Source organism: Hyposmocoma kahamanoa, unplaced genomic scaffold (genome assembly GCF_003589595.1).
Source record: "Hyposmocoma kahamanoa isolate Upper Pololo Valley unplaced genomic scaffold, ASM358959v1 99702, whole genome shotgun sequence".
NCBI lineage: Eukaryota > Metazoa > Arthropoda > Insecta > Lepidoptera > Cosmopterigidae > Hyposmocoma > Hyposmocoma kahamanoa.
Genome location: NW_020656001.1, coordinates 3,215,673 through 3,235,911, shown reverse-complemented (window position 1 = coordinate 3,235,911; position 20,239 = coordinate 3,215,673). Strand labels below are relative to the sequence as shown.

General features: G+C 37.5%; 2 protein-coding genes across 2 annotated transcripts in view; both read left to right on the top strand.

Annotated features, from left to right (window-relative positions):
* Positions 1-1,584: 1,584 nt before the first annotated feature.
* Positions 1,585-12,968, top strand: LOC113239222 (succinate dehydrogenase cytochrome b560 subunit, mitochondrial-like). The gene is made up of 2 exons (XM_026476127.1): positions 1,585-1,820; positions 12,529-12,968. Exons 1-2 carry the CDS (start codon positions 1,634-1,636, stop codon positions 12,816-12,818), a joined length of 477 nt encoding a protein of 158 aa, XP_026331912.1. The 5' UTR covers positions 1,585-1,633; the 3' UTR covers positions 12,819-12,968.
* Positions 12,969-15,074: 2,106 nt separating this feature from the next.
* Positions 15,075-20,239, top strand: part of LOC113239172 (succinate dehydrogenase [ubiquinone] flavoprotein subunit, mitochondrial-like) — a 38,014-nt gene continuing 32,849 nt past the window's right edge. The window contains exons 1-5 of the mRNA XM_026476043.1: positions 15,075-15,113; positions 15,227-15,300; positions 15,484-15,601; positions 18,198-18,297; positions 19,113-19,307. Coding sequence (XP_026331828.1) covers positions 15,075-15,113; positions 15,227-15,300; positions 15,484-15,601; positions 18,198-18,297; positions 19,113-19,307 — 526 coding nt within the window. The remainder of the gene's footprint in view (positions 15,114-15,226; positions 15,301-15,483; positions 15,602-18,197; positions 18,298-19,112; positions 19,308-20,239) is intronic.

The window sequence follows — 20,239 nt, the reverse complement described above, 5'->3', positions numbered from 1 at the left end:
GACTGATTCAAAATTTAACAAACAAAAGGGCATTACTCAACTAACAGATAACTCTCGAGTTTACGTCGAATGTTTGCTCGACATGTTGTGAATCAGACCGTGGTCCTTAATCATGAGACTCCGCGGCGGTGACTCGACGAAAACTGCGCGCCAAAGCCCTGGCAGCCCGATGACTCAGTACAGCTGCGGACCCAGGCGGCGGCGTCGGCGGGCAACTAGACTCGTTTGCTTCGTTTTTATTAAAGTCATACGCAGGATTGCATATTACACTACCAACTTTCTTTAGTCTTATCCACACCAACCAATGACGTAGTATCTAACACTGTTTTCCATCCCGGTGATCCTGACTACGAATGTTTGAGTTTCACGGTGGTTTTATTAGAAATAATGCTCACATTACTGGTTGGCGGCAGAAATAGGTACTTCCCTGGATTAACTCTTTCACAAGGAGCTCTATTGCTACTAAAAAATGGTGCTCATAGTATAGGGAATTCCCTAGCTTGGGACTAGGGACTCAAATCTGCTAATTTTAAATCATTTCACTTGTGTGTTGATAGAGTGGCAATGCCAAGGTTTTTGAACTTGGTATTCTCATCGAGTATATAACCAGAAATAGAGGCGAAATGTCATTTAATTTATTTGAAAACCATTCTGCCAAATCATTACGGTGACAACTGCGCTGCGATTAGCCAGCCCGAATCCGAAACAATTGACGTGGCTCGTCAATTGTTTCACTTCAAATCGATCACTTGAGTTTTGCGTTTATTGTATAGACGAACATTGAAAAATTACATATTTAATATTTAATTACCGATGAAATGTGATTCCGTTTGTTTTGTAATTAGACGTTTTGCTGTTTTTCCCACACCACCGAATGGAACCGCCCCCGTAGTTACAGATATTATCTTTATTACAATAAATACAAAATAATTTTGGAATATACGGCGACGTACATACAGGTCAGTTGTTGGCGCTGTGCTGTTTCAGCTTTCCAATTTGTGATTTCAGCACAAACGAGAGTTGATGTTTAAAAGTGATATAAGGCCCATTTGCCTGATGAGTTGCCAGAGATGGATGGCCCTTATCTCGTCTCTGTTACTGGTTATATACTCGATAGTGACTTGCGATTGGCCGCCATTGCAATTTTTTGGCATTCTGCTCTTCAATGGCCAGTCACGAACAAGAAGTACATATAATTTCGAGACTAAATTACTGACTAAATTTAAAAAACTAAGATATGTACAATAATTTCCTTAGTAGTTTTAGTAAGACAACAACAATCGTTAGTGAGTGAATGTATGATTGCCATCACTAGTATTCCACTGACACTGTATTGAGACTCAACACATTTCAGCACAATTAACATTATTATATTATCATAATTGCAATATAATATCTGTGGAGTCTCAACGGAATTACAACAACTAGTGATTTAAAAAAAAATGCAGAATTGGGGCCCTAGAATCTGCTGTCTCTATTGTTTTAGTGGAGAGTAGTAGAGAACCGTGCGTAGCAGTGGATCATATAATTGGTGATGACGATGATGATGACATTGATGATAATATCTTTCTTCCATTCTCACAGACGTCCTCCTTTAATAATTTTACGTAGAAGAATATCAACGTGTCCTATAATGTACAACGAATGCGGAACAACACAAGGCGGCTCAAAACACAAAATAATCTATAAGCCTTATACGAAACCTTGTTACATGGATCACGATCACAAAAATATGACGCTGAAGAGGCCAATGTCGCCGCATTTGACAATCTATGGACCAACATTGCCTGCAATGACGTCCATAACACAGCGGATAACTGGTAAGCGAAAAACTTGATACGTACTTAACGAGCTTGATTCGTATGCACATAGGATTAGGTTGCTTATTCATTTATTATTAATGTTACATAAAAGATTACAGCACGTGAACCCTGCAAGGGCACTACACTCACTGTAACATAAGGCGAGTTCAACGCGAGGGCAAAGGCAAAGGGCTCCCTTCCCTTTTTCCACTCTTCGCGATTTAACGCCGCTACTGGCTAGCGCCTAGCAGCCACCTGGCAGCCGCCGCTTTTTAAAGCCACTATTTAATACTAAATACCTAAACCATTTGATCTAATAAAACAGTTTTTTCCGCTTCTAATCCAGTGCTTAACAAACATTCGCCACTAATACAGGTGTAGCAACCAGTACCTCTCCACACACATGGCGTCATACTTTTTTTGATACTTTCCGACTGTTCATGAAGGCATGGAAAGCCCCATTCACATGATATCCTGCGTCTACTCTCCCTTCAATATAATTATCCCTTGTAAATAGAGAATCTAAATAAATTATTGCACGTATTCCACTTTATCTCCTTCAATCAATCACAAGTAGCGGTTAAACTCCCAGGGGAAGTGTTCGTCCAATCAAGCACTGCAACAATACCTGCCGCCCTAGAGTAATCACAGTAGTAGAGTTCTTTGCATTGACCTACCAATAAATGGACGTCGGGTTCTAAAAAGGTTCTAAAAAGTGTCCGCACCCGTAGGGCGTTAAAATCGCATACAGAGCGTCAATCGCGCAATAGTCTTCGTTTGTTCGAGTGACAGCGTGGTTGTCAATCATGCAGTACCAATAATAATAACTTGTAAAAATTACTGCAGTAAAGTGTGAAAACAGGATTTTGTATCATATTTTCACTAAATAAATATATTGCGTTATCATAGCTGTCATTTTAGTAGCAGTAGAGCTCCTTGTGAAAGAGCTCGTCCAGGGAAGTACTGCCACCTTACCTATTTCTGCCGCCAAGCAGTAATGGTCACATTACTGTGTTCCGGTTGTGAAGGGTAAGGGTGCTGGTGAAATTACAGGCACATGAGACTTGTCAACTTATGTCTCAGGGTGACGGGCGCAGTGGCAGTGCCCCCAAGATCTTTGTAATTTAAAGCTCTTGGTGGCACTGCAACTGTTATGGGCAGGCGTGTAGCTTACCATCAGGCACACGACTTGTTCGTCCCGTTACTTAATGTCATAAAAAAAAAAAAATTTAAAAGTGTTATATGGTGCAATTTTATAATATTTAATTTAATCGTAAATATAAATTACAAAAGCACACGAAATAATGAAATAGCTAACTGTCCTTTTTCTACTCATTGCCTGCGCAAAAGATGGAAATAGACCCATTATGTCAGTTTCAAGAAGCTTATATCAATTTCTTGGTCATTTTCAATTGTTCGAACTACAAGCGATTGAAATATTTAGAACAAAAAAACTGTAGAGTTGCTTTGATTTTAATCCTACTTTTAAAATGATTTTTTTATTAAACGTTAGCAATAACTAACAAAACGTTGTTGTACTCGTTTTACGGCATGGGATTACCTATCAGAAGTCAGAAAATACAATTGCCCGAAATAACATTAGGTCGAATTTTCATAATGTGTTTTTACGAAGATTACAAAACAAAAGCTAATTTTGTCTATGTAAAAAGCATCAAAATTACTCGAAAGCGTAATGGTTTTGTTATAAATCGGAATTACGGATATTTGAGTTTACGGTTAGTTAGAATATCGGTACATTTCTTATAGTACACGCTTATTTTCACATTTGTAGCAATATTTGTATGTATGTATCTGCCCAACTCTTTATTATACCTTTAAGTGAATTTGTACAAAATTCGACATAATAATATATATATAAAAATGGCTACTCCATTAATCTTGGGTTCAAGTAATTTTCAGTCGAAGCTAAATATGGTGAATTTGGTTAAGTTTCCAGTAGAAGCTGAATATGGTGTTTTTGGGCCCTTAAATTGTTGCAAGCAAAATTAGGCAGTATGGCAATGACGTTATAATTTAAACTAAATGTTTCAGTTTTTTACATTTCGTTACATGTCACTACGTTTGTATAGGTTATCCTCGGACATTTTTTTTTCGTGGTTTTTGTATTAGACCCGATGTCTTTTTGTTGGTAGGTCAATGGGTCCTTGTGTAAGAGTTCGTCCTGGGAAGTACTGCCACCTTACCTATGTGTGCCGCCAATCAGCAATGCTTACATGACTGCATTTTTGATGGATTAAGGGTGTTAGTGAAATGCAGTGTCTCTCATTAACACATTGCATTGTAACTGTTATGGACAGGCATGTTGCTTAACACCATAACCAGTCGCGTCATTTTGGTGTCATAAAAACATCTGAACATTACTGTAAGGGTGCTAATGAAACTACAGGGACAAGGGATTTGTCAGCTGAGCATCTTATGGTAACGGATGCAGTGACTGTGATCTTTGCGATTTAAAGCTCTAAGTGGACATACCACTCTCACCTGGCTCACCGCCAGGTGGTCTCTTGAAAAATATCACCATTTTTATTAATTAGAGTCTGTGTTAGTCTTATTTAGACGCTGTCCTCTAGACAGAATTCATTCATATTGATTCAATCTCAATGTAGAACGGACTCACACTCCCATCGAATTCCAACTTGGCTCGAAACTACAATTTAGACAAACGAAAATTGGAAATTCGCCAACGCGATACATATTTCGAGATACGAAACCTCACATGCAAGGAACACTCATTAATACAAGCGGGTTTTGTTCGCCGACTTTGGGATGTAGGCATAAAAAGTATTTCTGTAGAAATAAAAAATCGTAATCGAAATGACAGTGCCACTCAGAGCTTCGCAAAGATCTCAGCGGCACTGCCACTGCGCCCGTCACAGGCATATGTTGACGAGTAGTGATGAAAGAGACTCGAGTCTTTTAAGGCCTTTTAAAAAACCTCGACTAATTTTCAACAACTCACGACTAGTATAGTCTTTTAAACCTCAAGTCTTGAGTCATAAGACTAAAACTGAAGACTAATTCGAGTCGAAGTCTTTTAACCCTAGGAAGCTTAAAAGACTTATACGGAGACATTTAGCATTGTAATCATTTTCAAGTTTAGTATTGGTACGCGAGTCGCGCGCTACCAGTCGTTCCCTCACCGCTACATAACTTGTATAATCAAAAATGTGGAATACCATTGTGTTATTAATTCGCCATGTAGAAGACCTAACATACGACCCTAAACCGGTGACCACCGACATTTGAAATACACAACCTTCATCATGAAATTTCTGGAATTCGGAATCAAATTTCATCAACGGGACGACTCACTCCGTCGTGCACAATAGGACGACGAGGATAACAATGGCTAACATGCGGACAATATTTAGCAAGATTATTTCAGTACGCGATTAAAAACATTTTTTAGGCAATTTAAAAAAAAATCAGTGATATAAATTTAATGTAATGTAGTAAGAAAAATTCGGAGAGCATAGTTTCCTGTAAGTACAGTGCAGAAGATACAAAAGAGTCCACCGCGTGAAGAAATTGTGCAACCGATGGTCGACGGCAGACGGAATGCAGTAGGCGTACCACTTTAACGCACATCGACGCATCGGCACATGGACATCGTTTGCGAAGGCACGATGTTTCGAGGCTTCACGTTCTTGCCTTGGATGGAGCACTGCTCCTTGTAGGAGAAGAAAGTTTGACGCGAACTGTGAACTATAGCCAGGAGAAAGTAACGTGACTCTCGACAAGAACCTGGAGATGAATGGCAGCACCTACTCCAAACAGCTCTCTCGGGAGGATACAAGCATTTATAATTTACGTTAACGGGCTTATGAAGAGGCGACGAAATCATTACCATCAACTTGGCAACATGTGTACAGACAGCTACGGTTTTCAAAAATTATCTTGCACGGTTGCATATCGAAACATAGCAACTTGCGAGTGAACGAATCATGTTACGGTCTAGCGATAAGTTCGTACTTTGTAAATGAAATGTAATTTGAGTATCTAGGAACATTAATTATTATCGGTATTTGCTTACTTAAATTTGTAATGCAGTTTGTTGTTAATATACTTTGGCTCTGTTTTGTAATTCAAAAGCTTTGTGTGAATTTTATTTTCGAAAATGTTGTAGGGGAGGAATATTGTAGTGACACATGAAGCATTGTAATCATTTTCAAGTTTAGTATTGGTACGCGCGCCGCGCGCTACCATTCGTTTCCTCATTGCCGTCCGCATAACTTGTATAATCAAAAACGTAATTAATTGGAGTCAAAATTATACGGTTTCCACGTGGAATATCATTGTGTTCTTAATTCGCCATGAAGAAGACCTAACATACGACCCTAAAGACTTATGGGACTAAAACGACTGGCGTCTCATAGCCTCGGGAGCCGCGAGTCATGAGCCGTATGGCCATTTTTATTTATAAACTCGGTTTAATAAGACATAAAATAGGTATAAGTCCTTTGAAAACAACTCGAGTCGTTTAAGTCTTTCAAATTGTATAAGTCGTTTTAGTTTTTTGAGTTTTTTAGTAACGACATTATTAATAAAAACTCGAATACCCAGCCCCAGTCTTAATTTTAGAGTCGAGTCGTTATAAAACGCCTTAGAAGACTGAGTCTCTTTCGTTACTATTGACGAGTTCCTTGTGCCTGTAATTTCACCAGTACCCTTAGCCTTCCAAACTGGAACACGGTAATGCTCACATTATTGCTTGTATTGTTGGTAAGTGGCAGCTTCCCTTGATAAACTTTTTTTCACAAGGGGATCTAAAAGGTAAAGGTAAAGAAAACAACGTGATGAAACTTGCAGATCAAAGATTCACAACTCTCGAAACCATGTTAAGTCCTTAAAGCCTATGTACAAAGTGTTAATGATGATTAAAATTTTTATGAAAATTATTTCATTTCGACATATCTTCTATCATTTGCGTTCGATAACCTTTTGGTCTAATAAATGTATACTATGACAAATCAGTGACACAGATGTTTCGAGTCTGCGGATCAGGGCAGCGCTTAGTCCGCTGGGTTGAACGACCAGGTGCTCACCGGACATGGAGGCTTCGGTGAGTGTCTGCATCGCGTGATAGGTCGGAAGGCAGCTCCCGTCTGCTACGACCGCTGCGCACGCGTCGACACGGCACGCCACACCTTGGCAGAGTGTGCGGTACGCGAGCTCTATACCCTTACTGTCATAGTAGGAGAGGATCTCTCGGTGCCAATTATAATAAGGAGGCCTCGACGCGGCTCAGAGAGGACGATTGCTGACCCGTTTCGAAGCCGGTGGCCGGAGGGATAAAGGGGTCAGCACACCCAGCTTCTTCCTTCGCCGTTGACTGGGGTCAGGAGACCTTACCACCGAGTCTGAGAGTGTTGTTATACCCCTGGGCACCCTCCGACGTGCCAGCAGTATGCGCAAGTGGATCCTGAAGCGTCTCTTTATGGCGGTGTGGTTAACCGGTGGTTTTTCGCGGGTATACGGTGCTACCGCCTGGCAGTCCTACATAATCGGACGCTGTTCCCCCGAGACGTATCTCGTTAACAGAAAAAGATGTTTTGAGTCTATCAAGCATATTGATTGCACCCCATCGCACTTCACATATACATAATTTGTTTCATATATAGCTATATAGCTCATTATTTTTATGACTTTAACGTGGTAACAGTATTTTATGCAATTGTTGCTTAAGGTTTAGGCCACGAGACTTTGCCGAGTAGCCCAAATAGAAAGTACGCGATTTTAAGACTTGATTATGTAATTATTGCATACAATAATTATTTCCACTAATAATTTAAAATAATGAAACACGACCAATATTTAAAGATTATTTTTAAAAAGCCAAACAAATGATATCAAGCAAAAAACCAAAGAGATAGAATAAAAGTGTCCGTGATTTTCCAAGTTCTGCTTCTATTGTAACGAATCAGGAGGCAGTAGAGCGTTTCAATAGCATCATATTCGATATTTTATATTGTTTTTAAATACTCTTTTTTTGCCAAATGGTTACGCCTTTGTTGTTGTGTAAAGTTTTGAGATATTTAAAATAATTTTAATTATTAATACAAAGATCGAACACTCAGAAAAAATTCCTTCGATCCGGCCGGATTCGAACCAACTTCTTCCATCTTACCGTGCTAGACGCTATACCAACAAAGCAACGGTACGAACCAGCGAATCTAACCAATTTTTGTATGTGCTTGGGTCGTGTCTTTGGTTTTTCAACGACTTTTTAGTCGTCGCGCCATCTATGAGAAATCTATGAAAGATTTATAGTTAGTACCTTTACAGCTACCAGTCCTGGCGAGAGATGTCGCTATTCGCTATGTTTTAATTTTTATAACAAACTAGTGGAGTAATTTCACAAAAAATAATTGAATATCAATTCAATAAAAATTTACAAAAACAGTTTTAATTTTAATATTTTTACAAATACAGTAACGTTATTCTGGCGAGGAACACAGTGGTAGCACTTAAACGTAGGTTTAAGGAGACTCTTTTAATTATTACCAAAAATACGACGTTCTTTTTTTTGAAACTAATTACATTTTTTAGGTTAGTAGCGAGTACCGTAGACATTAGAATTTTGGTTGAGAGCTAAAACGACCGTCTTTGTGACGTGGTCATTGACGTACCTTGGTAGGTACTCGGACGTGGTCTATGAAATTATAATTGACAGAATAAGTAGATACAGGAGTAGAAAAAGCACTTGTGACGTCTGATCGCATGTGGCAATTACCTACAATTATTTTCTCGGCAATCGTCGTCTCGACTGTCGTCGGATTTCTGACTTTGCCCTTTGCATGTGGTGCAGACCGGACGCATTCTATTGACACTGACCTCCCTGAAAAGAACGAGCAAGAAACTCTAGGGATTGCTCTTTTCAAATAAATTTAACTGCTATGGAATACACTTTGAATCACATTTGTGTGGAATCTAGACTCTTGTTGTCTATTATACTTCTTTGTCTAACACATTCTCTTTAATTTTGCAATATGATTTTTCAATTCAAATACTTTTAATGTAAGTTTTAAACTTAGGAAATGGTAAACTGAATATATGCTCCGGAATCTTATCGTAAAAACGTATACAGTTCCCCATAAAAGAATCGTATACCTTAGTTAAAAGAAATCCTGGTACCATGAGTTTAGGCTTAGTTCTAATATTAATATTATGGATATCTTTCTTAATAAAAGAGTATCATAGCACCGACTAGTACCGTCGACGGACGTAACATTCTATACGTATTGGGAATGACCACAGACATATATGTATATGTGTTGTTGACCAATGATATTTCCGTACCTGAGAAGCATTACACTGTAAGCGCCATTTTTGTAATTTTACGCGGGAAGCGATTTTTTGTTGAAAAGCAGTTTGTACGCCAAATGTTATTAAAACTGAATTAGTTTTATTTCAAGCCATTCTAAATGTTGTACATGTTGCATTTCGACACAAAATCGCGTCCCCTTTAAAATTACAAAAATAGCACTTACAGTGTAATGCTTCTCAGGTACGGATTTATCCATAGTTGGGGAATTAACGTAAAGCCATTCTTTTTGCTTTGACCCAGGGTCCTTCCGTTTACTATTTATAATTATTATATTACTAAAAAGAAAAAGAAAATAAATGCAGTGGAGCTGTTGAAATTATTGATGTTATGTATGTACTTTTCCTTGCGTAAAGGCAAAGATCTTTAGACCATGCAGCCTAGTCTTTTTTTTATTTATACGTGGTAACCATGGTTACTATTTTATTAGAAAAAAAAAATTGTTTCAGAATGTGATTGAGTTCGAAAGATTAAGAGCTCTCATGCCATTGACTTACAATTATATGGACGTCGGGTCCGCGCTAAAAAGTGTCCGCACTTGTAAGGCGCTAAAATCGTATACAGAGCGCGACACTCCGCTTTAGTCTTCATTTGTTCGACTGACAGCGCGATACTGCGATGACATTACAATTTAAATTTCGAATAGGTTGACTTGGGACATTTTTTCGTGGTTTTTGTATTAGACCCGTCGTCCATTTAAATGTAAGTCAATTCTCATGCCAAAAATGTTTTGACGTTGGCTCCGCCCAAATTTGTGAAACAAATATATGCCAGAGGTTCGCGTGACATGCGACAGGAGATGTTGAATTTTGCGCATTAAAAATACCAAATTCGTTTTAGCGGAATAACTCTAAAACTAAAGGGATTAAAAAAAATCCGTAGTGACAGTTGTCGATCATGCATAAATATAATTAATTATCATTGACTTACAAATATTTAAACGTAGTGACATGTAAAGGAATATGAAAAAGCTAAAACGTTGAATTTAAATTGTAATGTCATCGCAGTACTGACTAATTTTGCTTGCTTCGATGTCAGTCGAATAAACGAAGACTAAAGCGTGAATGACGCTCTGTATACGATTTTAACGCCCTATAAGTTCGGACACTTTTTAGCGCGGACCCGACGTCCATATAATTGTACGTCAATGTTAATTATCTAACGAGCGTTACGAATTTTAAACGAGGTGGCGGACAGAATTGATTTGTTTTCATGTACACTGTGTGAATTCACAAGAATGACTCTTTTTATTGTTTGTTATGTTCAAATATAATATAATTTGTAAATATAGGATAATTTATAGAATTTATGGTTAGCACCTACATGTATATATACATATTACATTTTTCTTAGTTAGTAGTATATAAGTCACTTGAGTTGTACTCTATCACATTGGCTATGCATAGCTGTAAGGGTAGATGTATAGTTATAAATAAATAAATAAAAAATAAATAAATAAATAAATAAAAATTTTTGTCCTAATAACCTGTAGCATTTCGAGGATGAATCGAAAAAATGTGAAAATTAGAAGTCGTTTCGTGATTTTTATCTATCGAGGAAACTTTATTGTTTTATGTTTCTGATTAATGTCTATGCTTGAGTATATCGTGTAGTTACTCATACAATATTTTATTTTTAACTTTAAAGTGGATATACCCCTCTAAAATCAAATCGAAGATTAGGAATTTTTCCTCTGCTCCCCTCTTAATAACCGGATTTTAGCTTTTTTTTTTAGTTTTAATTCAATTTTACTCGTATGAAAAAAAGAACGCCTCTTTTAGTTTGTATTTAGAAAAATTCCATCGATCCATCTGAACTAAGGAACTTTTCTTTGTTGTTATTTAGACCTTTGTAACAGTAATAATAATAGCAAACTAGTGGATTATTGCCACAACAAAAATAGATGAAAATTATGGTAGTCAATAAAAATACATCATTATATTAAATAACAATTAATGTTGCAATAAAGTACGTAGTTCTGAAATCAATGGTTATTATTATAAATGAGAAATCACTTGACATGATAATTTGTGTTCGAGTGCATTCGGAAATTTGAAGATTGCCGATGATTGCCGAGAGATATTTTTTACGTCATATTTTATTTAATTTTCGATATTATTTAAGGGCAACAAACAGTCGTAACACATTTAGGTGATACTAAATAAAACGAATATACCTGGACGTCCACAAACAAAACAATAATTTGGCAAATTTAAAATAGTTTGTCAAAATTTGCTAAATCATAAAGTAACATCTATCGATTAGAGGCTCTTGATTCGGAGCCAAGATTCTTGAATGCAGAGCCGATAGACTTATTGGCGACGATAACCTCAATCTAAACCTTATAGTTCAAACTTCAAAGTTGCCTGTCTGTCGTTTTTCGACAGAATATATTTCGATGAGTGTACCCATGAACGCCATAAGCTCATCTCGCCCGCCTCCATTTACCATCGGATACCCAGACTTACACTGCGGGATATTATCTCTACATGGTCCAAATTCCCTTCAGGCATACTAAGCGCTTTTCTACATTTTTATTATGCGCACAGCCAGGTTTGGGATTCTTTGCCCACAACTGTGTTTCCGAGCAAATACAACCCGATCCTTAAGGTGCGACTGAATAGACATCTTGGGCGATTTTGTTTCATCGTAAACTTTATATCCGCTCCAGTGCAATGTAGTCGTCAAAAGCAAGTCCATTTACTTAAAAAAACATCGTAAGCATTACAATGTGCTGCCGCAAATAGATATAACAAGACGACTTCTCGTATTTTCAATGATTGGTTCAATTAAGATGTGTTGTTGATTCCGTGATTGATGGCCTTTTTTTTATTATATTGTATTTTTTTATATTAGTTTTGTAAGTAGCAAACAAGCACGGCCCGCCTAACGGAAAGCTGTCACTGTCGCCTATGAACGCCTGCAACACCAGGGGCGATACGAGCGCGTTGCCAACCCTTTAGGAACCTTTTCAAACCCCTTTTGAAGGACTCCATGCTGTGTTCCTGCGGGAAAACCCCGACAGGGAGTTCAGTCCACCCCTAATTGTACGTGGGAGAAAGTTCCTCTGAAGCCTTACAGTACGAGATCGACTCGGTTCTAGAGTGTGAGGATTCCCTGCCGGTGGCGAGGGGTGCGGTGATAAAATGTTGCTGTTGGCATCATGTCAATTAGTTCTTCAGAACATTGTCCTTTACATGCGATAGAACAGGCATATAGAGGCAATGTCTTCAAAGACAGTGGTTCAATATAGTCTATAAGTACAAGATCGTCAACAATTCTTATAGAAAGTGTTCGAAACGCGTCAAACGGCCCAAGTTGGCGTCCGGGAGCTCCCACCCAAAGATGGCAGCAGTTTTTCAGTGCATTTTTCTTTTTCAGGTACGATTGTCACGTTTTACGCGGTCATGATGGCTGGAGGTGCCCTGTTTATGCCCTGTGGTATTGACTCCTACGTCGCCCTAATTCAGAGCCTCAATTTGCCGGACGCACTTGTAATAATTATCAAGTTCTTTCTAGGTTTACCGTTCTCCTATCATTACTTCATAGGTATACGTTATGTGCTTTTCAATATGGCCAAATTCATGGTTTTAAAAGAAGCATATCAATCTGCTTACATAGCGTTAGTGACGTCAGTTGCCACATCGGCGGCGTTCGCTGTGCTTTTCTAAATTAACGCCTGGCAGTTATTAACCTTGCCTTGTGTACATTTAATTCCGCTGTATAGAATAAATGTTAAGCAAAAGCAAGGTTCGAACATATTCGGGTGTCGTCTCATTAAAGAAGGACATTCACCGAACGCCACATGCTGAATTTAAAACATTAAGAAATTTTGTGATATCTGAAGTGCTCTTCAGATATCACAAAATTTCCGCTTCCGACCATCAAAAATTATAGTACAATGATTATTATGGCTGTAATTTCATGCCGAAAAAACTGGCTATTTTGTTCGGTGTATGAATGTTCATATATTTTTTTTTCTTTTGTAAAATCTACAGATATCTTCAATTAGATTTTCAGAATCATAATTCTATGGTACATGTACTTCTTTTTATAATTATGCATTGTTATTATTGTATAATAATATATTTGTAGGAATATTTGCAATTTTACAATTAAATATATGCATAGACGGAAATAAATATCTTCCAAATTAATATGGTTGTTTTTACTCTATGAATTTTGATACTTTGATTGGGTTTTTAAAGCTTGCCATTCTGGTTCACACTTACTTCATATAAACAGTATTTTTTCCATATATTTTGTGGCATCTAACAATACATATCGAATAACAAGTTATATGCATGTTAGGATTACTTATTCTAAATTTTCTTTTTTTTAACATATCTATAAAGACCAAATTGCAAAAATGCGAATTTTTGTCAGCGGCACAAAATAAATTTTTAATTGGAGAATTTTATTTTATTTACTTTTAAAATTCGTTCAAAAACCTAGTGTTTATCTAAAATCTGAATGCGATCGAGGTGTCTTTTGTAAGTGATACCGAACCCCATTTAAAAAAACGGTTAAATATTTTATAAAGTTAGAACACTTTCGGTTATTTAATTTAAACGTTATATTAACAATGCGAAGTCACGATCGATGTGTGCAATGAAGTCCTTAACGTCTTAGTAATGTTAAAGTGTTAATCCCAGATACTCGTACATATCGATTGAGAAGTATAAGCTTCCACTTACCTTTCTACTGCTTGAAGACACTCCCAGGTAGTATGCTGAACTAATATATTAACCGTTATATTTTACTACATAGATAAGGCACAATTCTTGATATTTTACTACGTTAAAGAATATTTGGGACGGCGCGACACCGCGCGATTCTAAGCCGCCTGTGTGGTGAGCTAGTGATGTGCGCACACAGAATTAACTCGCGTAAATTGAACTTATTGTTCTTACTCTCTACTCACTTTGCTTACAAACTCTTTTAGAGTTCTATGAAAAAGTTTTCCTTAGTATTTCTCAATAAACTGAATAAGAAATATTGATACAAAGATAGAACTACGTCGAAAGAGGATCCGGCTGGATCAGCGGAATTTTTGCCTAATGTAGGCTATGTTTAAACAATTTGTTCACCACACGAAGCGTTTAACGTAACTTATTCAATGATATAATAATTACAACAATTGCAATTTACAACATTAATCATTACAATTACTGTGTGACACGGGACCAAGGTCAGCACACACAGTATAGAGCCTACGCTCATAGCATTGATTTTCATCTTGTCCCCGATGGTGAGGACAACAGGTATATGAAACACGCGCACAAAACATAAGCCAAAATTGTCCATTAATGCGAATTTTACTATTGATTAGGCACAAAAATCATAATTACTAGAAATAATTATGTGACAATCTATGATTATAGCTTCATTTTATAACAAAAAAGTCTAGAAATTGTAATTTAAACTTGAATTGCCCGATTTTGCGCTTCAAGACAAAGAAAAGAGATTTCGACGAGGTTTTCAAATTCAGCCGACGCATACTTATAAGTCCAACTTGATTGAAGGTATTATTCTTTGTATTTGTTCGATTTTTGTGTCAATAAAAACAAACTAGTGGAACATATTCACAAAAAAATATATAAAAAAATAACTATTTTTTTTCGTTGCAAGGTTGCCATTTACTTTTGAAGGAAAAGTGTTTTCGTAAAATAATACAATGCAGTCAGTATTATCAGGAAATTGGGAGAAAAAATAATACATCACAAAGTGTTTGATACATTTTGCTTATAGCGTTGGGAAGCAATATTTTATTATTTTTAAAATAATTATGCTAATTTAAGAGTATATTCAAATGGCGAACAAAAACACAGACATGACAGTGACACTCGTTTGTTATTTTTATAGAAAAACGTAAGAGAATAAACGATTACGACATTCTTGCATAGATGTGTGACGGAAAATTGATTATGGTAAATAATAAAATAACTATCAACAAGGACTTCACGGTGAGTCATTAATCATTCACTAAACCATTAATTTCGTAAATAAACTTAAAAGAAATGAACTCAATGCGGGATACGTTCAAAAAAATGAACAAATCTTTGTTACGTCATTTTAGGTGCTGCACACCGTATGCTGCACACGCATGCGCGCGCACGAGAACCTCGCCCCTTTAGCCGTATCCCTCAATGGGTGACGTCACAACGGCAAAGCGAAGGTAAACTACCCCATTTAACATTAAAGAAATCATGTGCCGATGCCGTTTACTAATGCCAAACTTTATTCTGAATGTAGCTCACTCGGTCATTATGAATAGTGCACAAGATTTATGTAGGTTATAAAGGACTTTTGCAACCTCAAATTCCCGTTTCGCAGGATTATCGATCTGAATTCAGGAATGCAATGCGGATGGGTAAGCGTGGAGGCCGGTACGCATGCCACGTTCATTGCAGAGAAGTACATACACGCACATATCCTTAAACACAAACAGAACGTACGATCTATTTCGAATGTCGCAGAATGGAATAAAAATGTCTGTATAAATGTTATTAATAAGCTATTTTTATTTTTCATATTTAAATACATCGCACATATTTGTTTTTTTTTCGAACCAGCCGTCGACGCTTCGAGCTGAACTTCGGTTTGTTTGCTCATTTTTAATTCTAGAAAATGAATAGGTAAATGAAATAAATAAAATTTATCTGCGACACTTGACTGTTTTTTTTTTTCACAATATAGTAAAGTACAAATGATGGACTTATTACCACAAGGCATTCTTTAAAGGAGCTTTACCGTATAGCCAGATGGTAAAAAGTAGTTCGTCCAGGGGAATACTACTGCGTTCTGGTTTTGAAGGATAATTGTGCAGGTGAAAAACTTATGATCAGGGCGACGGCCGCAGTGGGAGTGTCTCTCATGTTCTGGCCCTGCAACTGTTGTGTACAGGCGTGTCTCTTTTCACTACTTATTCGTCCCGTCACTTGTCATCTGAAAAAACTGAGTGGATCGTTTCATATACATACAGCATGTTATGTTATCAAAAATCATAGTATCTACGCGGCAAGCTTGCAAACCACATAGACACTAAGACACTGAGAGTCGTATTCTAGAACTCTACTCAATGCTCAAGTCGGGATTTGAGTATGGTTTAAAGCACTCGAAATCATACTCAAGTTCCTGCCATTAGGGTCGTATTTCCAGTGTTTGTGTTTCAATTGCAATCCTGACTTGAGCATTGAGTATTCTAGAACTCTACTCAATGCTCAAGTCAGGATTTGAGTATGGTTTAAAGCCCTCGAAGTCATACTCAAGTCGCTGTCATTAGGGTCGTATTTCCAGTTCTTGTGTTTCCAGTGTAATCCTGACTTGAGCATCGAGTAGAGTTCTAGAATATGACCCATAGACGGTAATGTTCACATTATTGCCGCCTAGCAGTAATGTGATCATTGCGTTCCGGTTTTAAAGGGTGAAATTACAAGCACATGATATTTGTCAACTTATGTCTCAGGGTGACGGGCGCAGTAGCAGTGCCAATAAGATCTCTGCTATTTTAAGCTCTGAATGGCCCAGTAACTACTGTTGTGGACAGGGGTGTCGCTGTCCCCCAGGCTCACGACTTGTTCATCCCGTCATTTAGTATTATAAAAATAGACACTATGATTTTTGGTAACATAACATGCTACGGTTAGGGCACGTGTCCACGCTAAGAAAAGTCGCGAAGTCTATACAAGAATTCGTGTCGTTTCTGCACACGAGTACACTGTTTCGGGGCCGGACAAGAAAAAAATCGTGTCTATCCCCGACACGACGCGCTCTGCCGCTATTGTATGGGGCGGGGTGAGGTGCATTGTCAGTAAACGAACGTATATGCGCGTGGACGGGTGTTGCTTAGTAGTCAACAAAACATATTTCTTCCCACAGTCGGTAGTAAAACGACAGCTACCTGGAATTTACCCTATCACCACACGTCTATCCGAAAGCATTCGTATACCTAGTGTACATAATCATCATTTTCTTCTCTGCAACAGACACGACACGTTTTCGTGGCTAGATCCGACAAAGTTCTTGTCGTGTACAGCACAATTCGCATCTTTTCTGTAGCAGACATGTTACCTCCCGCTAGTGAGTACCCGGCTCATCAAACTTGGCAATTTCAACATGCTGTCTGTCGCTAGCCATTGACTGTACAAGGCATGCTTCTCACATGAAAGCTTTTCAACTTCCCGAAAAGAAAAAGCGTTCGAAGTGAAACAAATTTTACGTACAAAAAAGAAGTTATCCAAACAAAAAGACCTGTTTTGTTTTTAATTCAAAAAAAAGGTAATCCAATCTTGTTCGAATTTCAATTTGCAGACGTAATGAATGCCAATTGGTATATAAACATACAGTATATATATATATACACATATATATACATACGTCATTTATTATTTAACCATCGTTTGATTTCTATGGATAATTTAAGAATATTGTGATAGTTTTTAGATGTGGAATAGTTTATGATTTGGTGAAGTTTACAGATGTTTAAAATATTTAAATTATAAATATAAATCATGTTACTGAAGGCAAAGGTGAGCACCGCCGCCCAATGGTTTTGATATGACTACGTCGTCGGTGAAGGAAGGTCTATACTCAAAAACGGGTGAAGTTGGGCTGTGGAATATGATGATGACACATCAAATATAAAATAAACTATCCGGATTTCATGCTGTATAAATACCGACATTCCGTGTTATTTCTAACGGCGTAGTGCGTGTTTTATAAACACGACATTGCAGGATCTGTTCTCTGCAAGGTCCTAATTCTGAGGGAAGTTACGTTAAATCATGTTACGTTAAATCATGTTACGTTAAATTAGTTAAGAAAATTACTTGCAATCTAATCTTGGCATTGTAAGTAATTTTAGAAATCTTACATCAATATCATCATCATATCAGCCGGGAGACCCGACGCCCTTACCAGGTCATCCGTCCATCTAGTAGAGGGCCGTTCCACTGAACGCCTTCCGGTTCGTGGTCTCCATTCAAGAATCTTTCTGCCCCAGGAAATCTGACATAATATAAATTACATAATTTGATTTTAATTCACAGGAGTTGTTGCGGGGGATATTGAGGCCTTTGGATACACTGTACTTCAAAGGTAAGGCTATGAAAGTTTACGAGGCAGTCGAGGACGCTTGCACGTTTGAACGTAATACTTAATTGCCAAAAATCACAGACGCCGAGAACAAGTCTATAAATGTCGGAGAGTAGATACTACAAAAACTAGAAGTTTTTTTGGTAATAGTACATTGTTACAGAGGCCAGCAAGTCAGGGTTTGCTTGCGAGGCCTTATATTAATATGAGTCAAGTAGTCACCGTTTCCGCCGCGGAGTGTATTCTCAAACAATATGAGGAAATAATAAAAGAGTAAAGAGAGGAAGATGTGTAATAGAAAAATTAAAAAAAGTATTAATTAATATTAGAAGTAATATTTGTAGTGTTAACACAATTGTTAAAAGAAAATGTAATTGTTTTCCCAGACACATTAATAGTATATTGTCTGCTGAACTTCTGATGATGTGTTCGAATATGTATCTATTACAGTATTTTAGTTATAGCTCTTCTCACTAGCACTCATTTCTGCGACCAAAATATAAAAAACACGTAAAAACCAAAAGATTACCAAAACACTTTTAATCTTACCGCCGTTTTCTTTTTTTTAAGTAAGTACCGCTTACCGTACCACCGCTTACAGTACCGCTTAGGTAGGTGTTTTTAATTCTAGCAATTATGAACACTGGGCGGTTGGCATTGGGAGTTTTTCTTTTGCCTGTTTACATAGTTAATAGTAGAGGTAGATTTAAAAGTTCAGACAAGTGGATTTTCATAGTTACTTTGCAGGCCTTGGCCGGGAAGAAGTCGCACTGTCCATAAATGAGAAACTTTCCGTTGTTTGCATTACTTTCAAAAAACGAACACCTCCCAATTGGCTACCAATTTAGGAATTTTACCGCTTCTCACAGGAGGTGGTGTCCGCTACGCGTCCGTCACTGTCGAAACCCATCAGCATGATTGCCTGGTGATCGGCGCAGGAGGCGGTGGCCTGAGAACAACCGTGGGGCTCGTGCAGCAAAATTTTACTGTCGCACTCGTCTCCAAGCTTTTTCCCACACGGTCTCATACTATCGCTGCACAAGGTGGCATGAATGCCTCTATTGGTACGTATTTAATTGCATCAATTTACAATGCAATGCTCTTTATTGTGATGACCTTAAGAACAAAACACACGATACAACTGACCGTCTTGTCTCCGGTTATACAAAATACAAAGTTATGAGCCTATGCCAACGCAAATATCGTGTTGAAAGCCAGAAGCTCATAATTCCACTGGAGTTTACACTTAGAATTTCATGTAGTTATAACCTTAATACTTCAATGGAAATGAAATTCTAAAATTTCATGTGAATGCTTCATTAAAAAAATTATCTGAAATTAACAAACAACACTAAAATTAAAATTTTTGTCAAAATGCGCACTTAATAAAATATTCGACTAGCACGACTGCACACGGCGTCAACGTTATTTTCACCTCTTTGGGCACGTGTTGAGGTTCCTTTTACCTCGTAGGGAGCGCCTAGTGTCATTAATCAGATTTAGTAGGCTATTATAGCGTAGATATTTTTGATTTTGTATGAGTAACTATTAAATAATCAGTATTAAAGAACGAGGACGTTTTCATACAAATCCACGCGTTCCTGGGAAACAGATTTTATTTATTTCGTTTTAGTAAATGATATGGAACCACACGGATAAGTGTTTTCCATGCTCCGTACCGCCGCACAGCAAGACTCTCTCTCTTTCTCTCTCGAGACTTTTTTATACTGATCAAATATAGCACACCAAAGTATGCCATAAACTCTTGCCTGTCGATGTTTTTACAGTCCCGACTCCTAGAATATTGGTGGTCAACTCTTAGCTGATCGATATACATATTATGTACCTCAAAACATCGTCAATCATAGACTTATCAATAATTTGAAAGAACGCATTTAGTTCATTTTCAATGCCAATAGCATTTTGAGTCAAGCCAGTGGGCACTGTGGCTACATTTATCCCCTTGGTTTTTCTAGGAACACGGTGGTCTTTTGCC

Coding starts and splice junctions, on each gene's coding strand:
- LOC113239222 (XM_026476127.1), top strand. CDS start 1,634: ATGTACAACGAATGCGGAACAACACAAGGCGGCTCAAAACACAAAATA. Junction 1,821..12,528: donor CATAACACAGCGGATAACTG/GTAAGCGAAAAA, acceptor TTTCTTTTTCAG/GTACGATTGTCACGTTTTAC.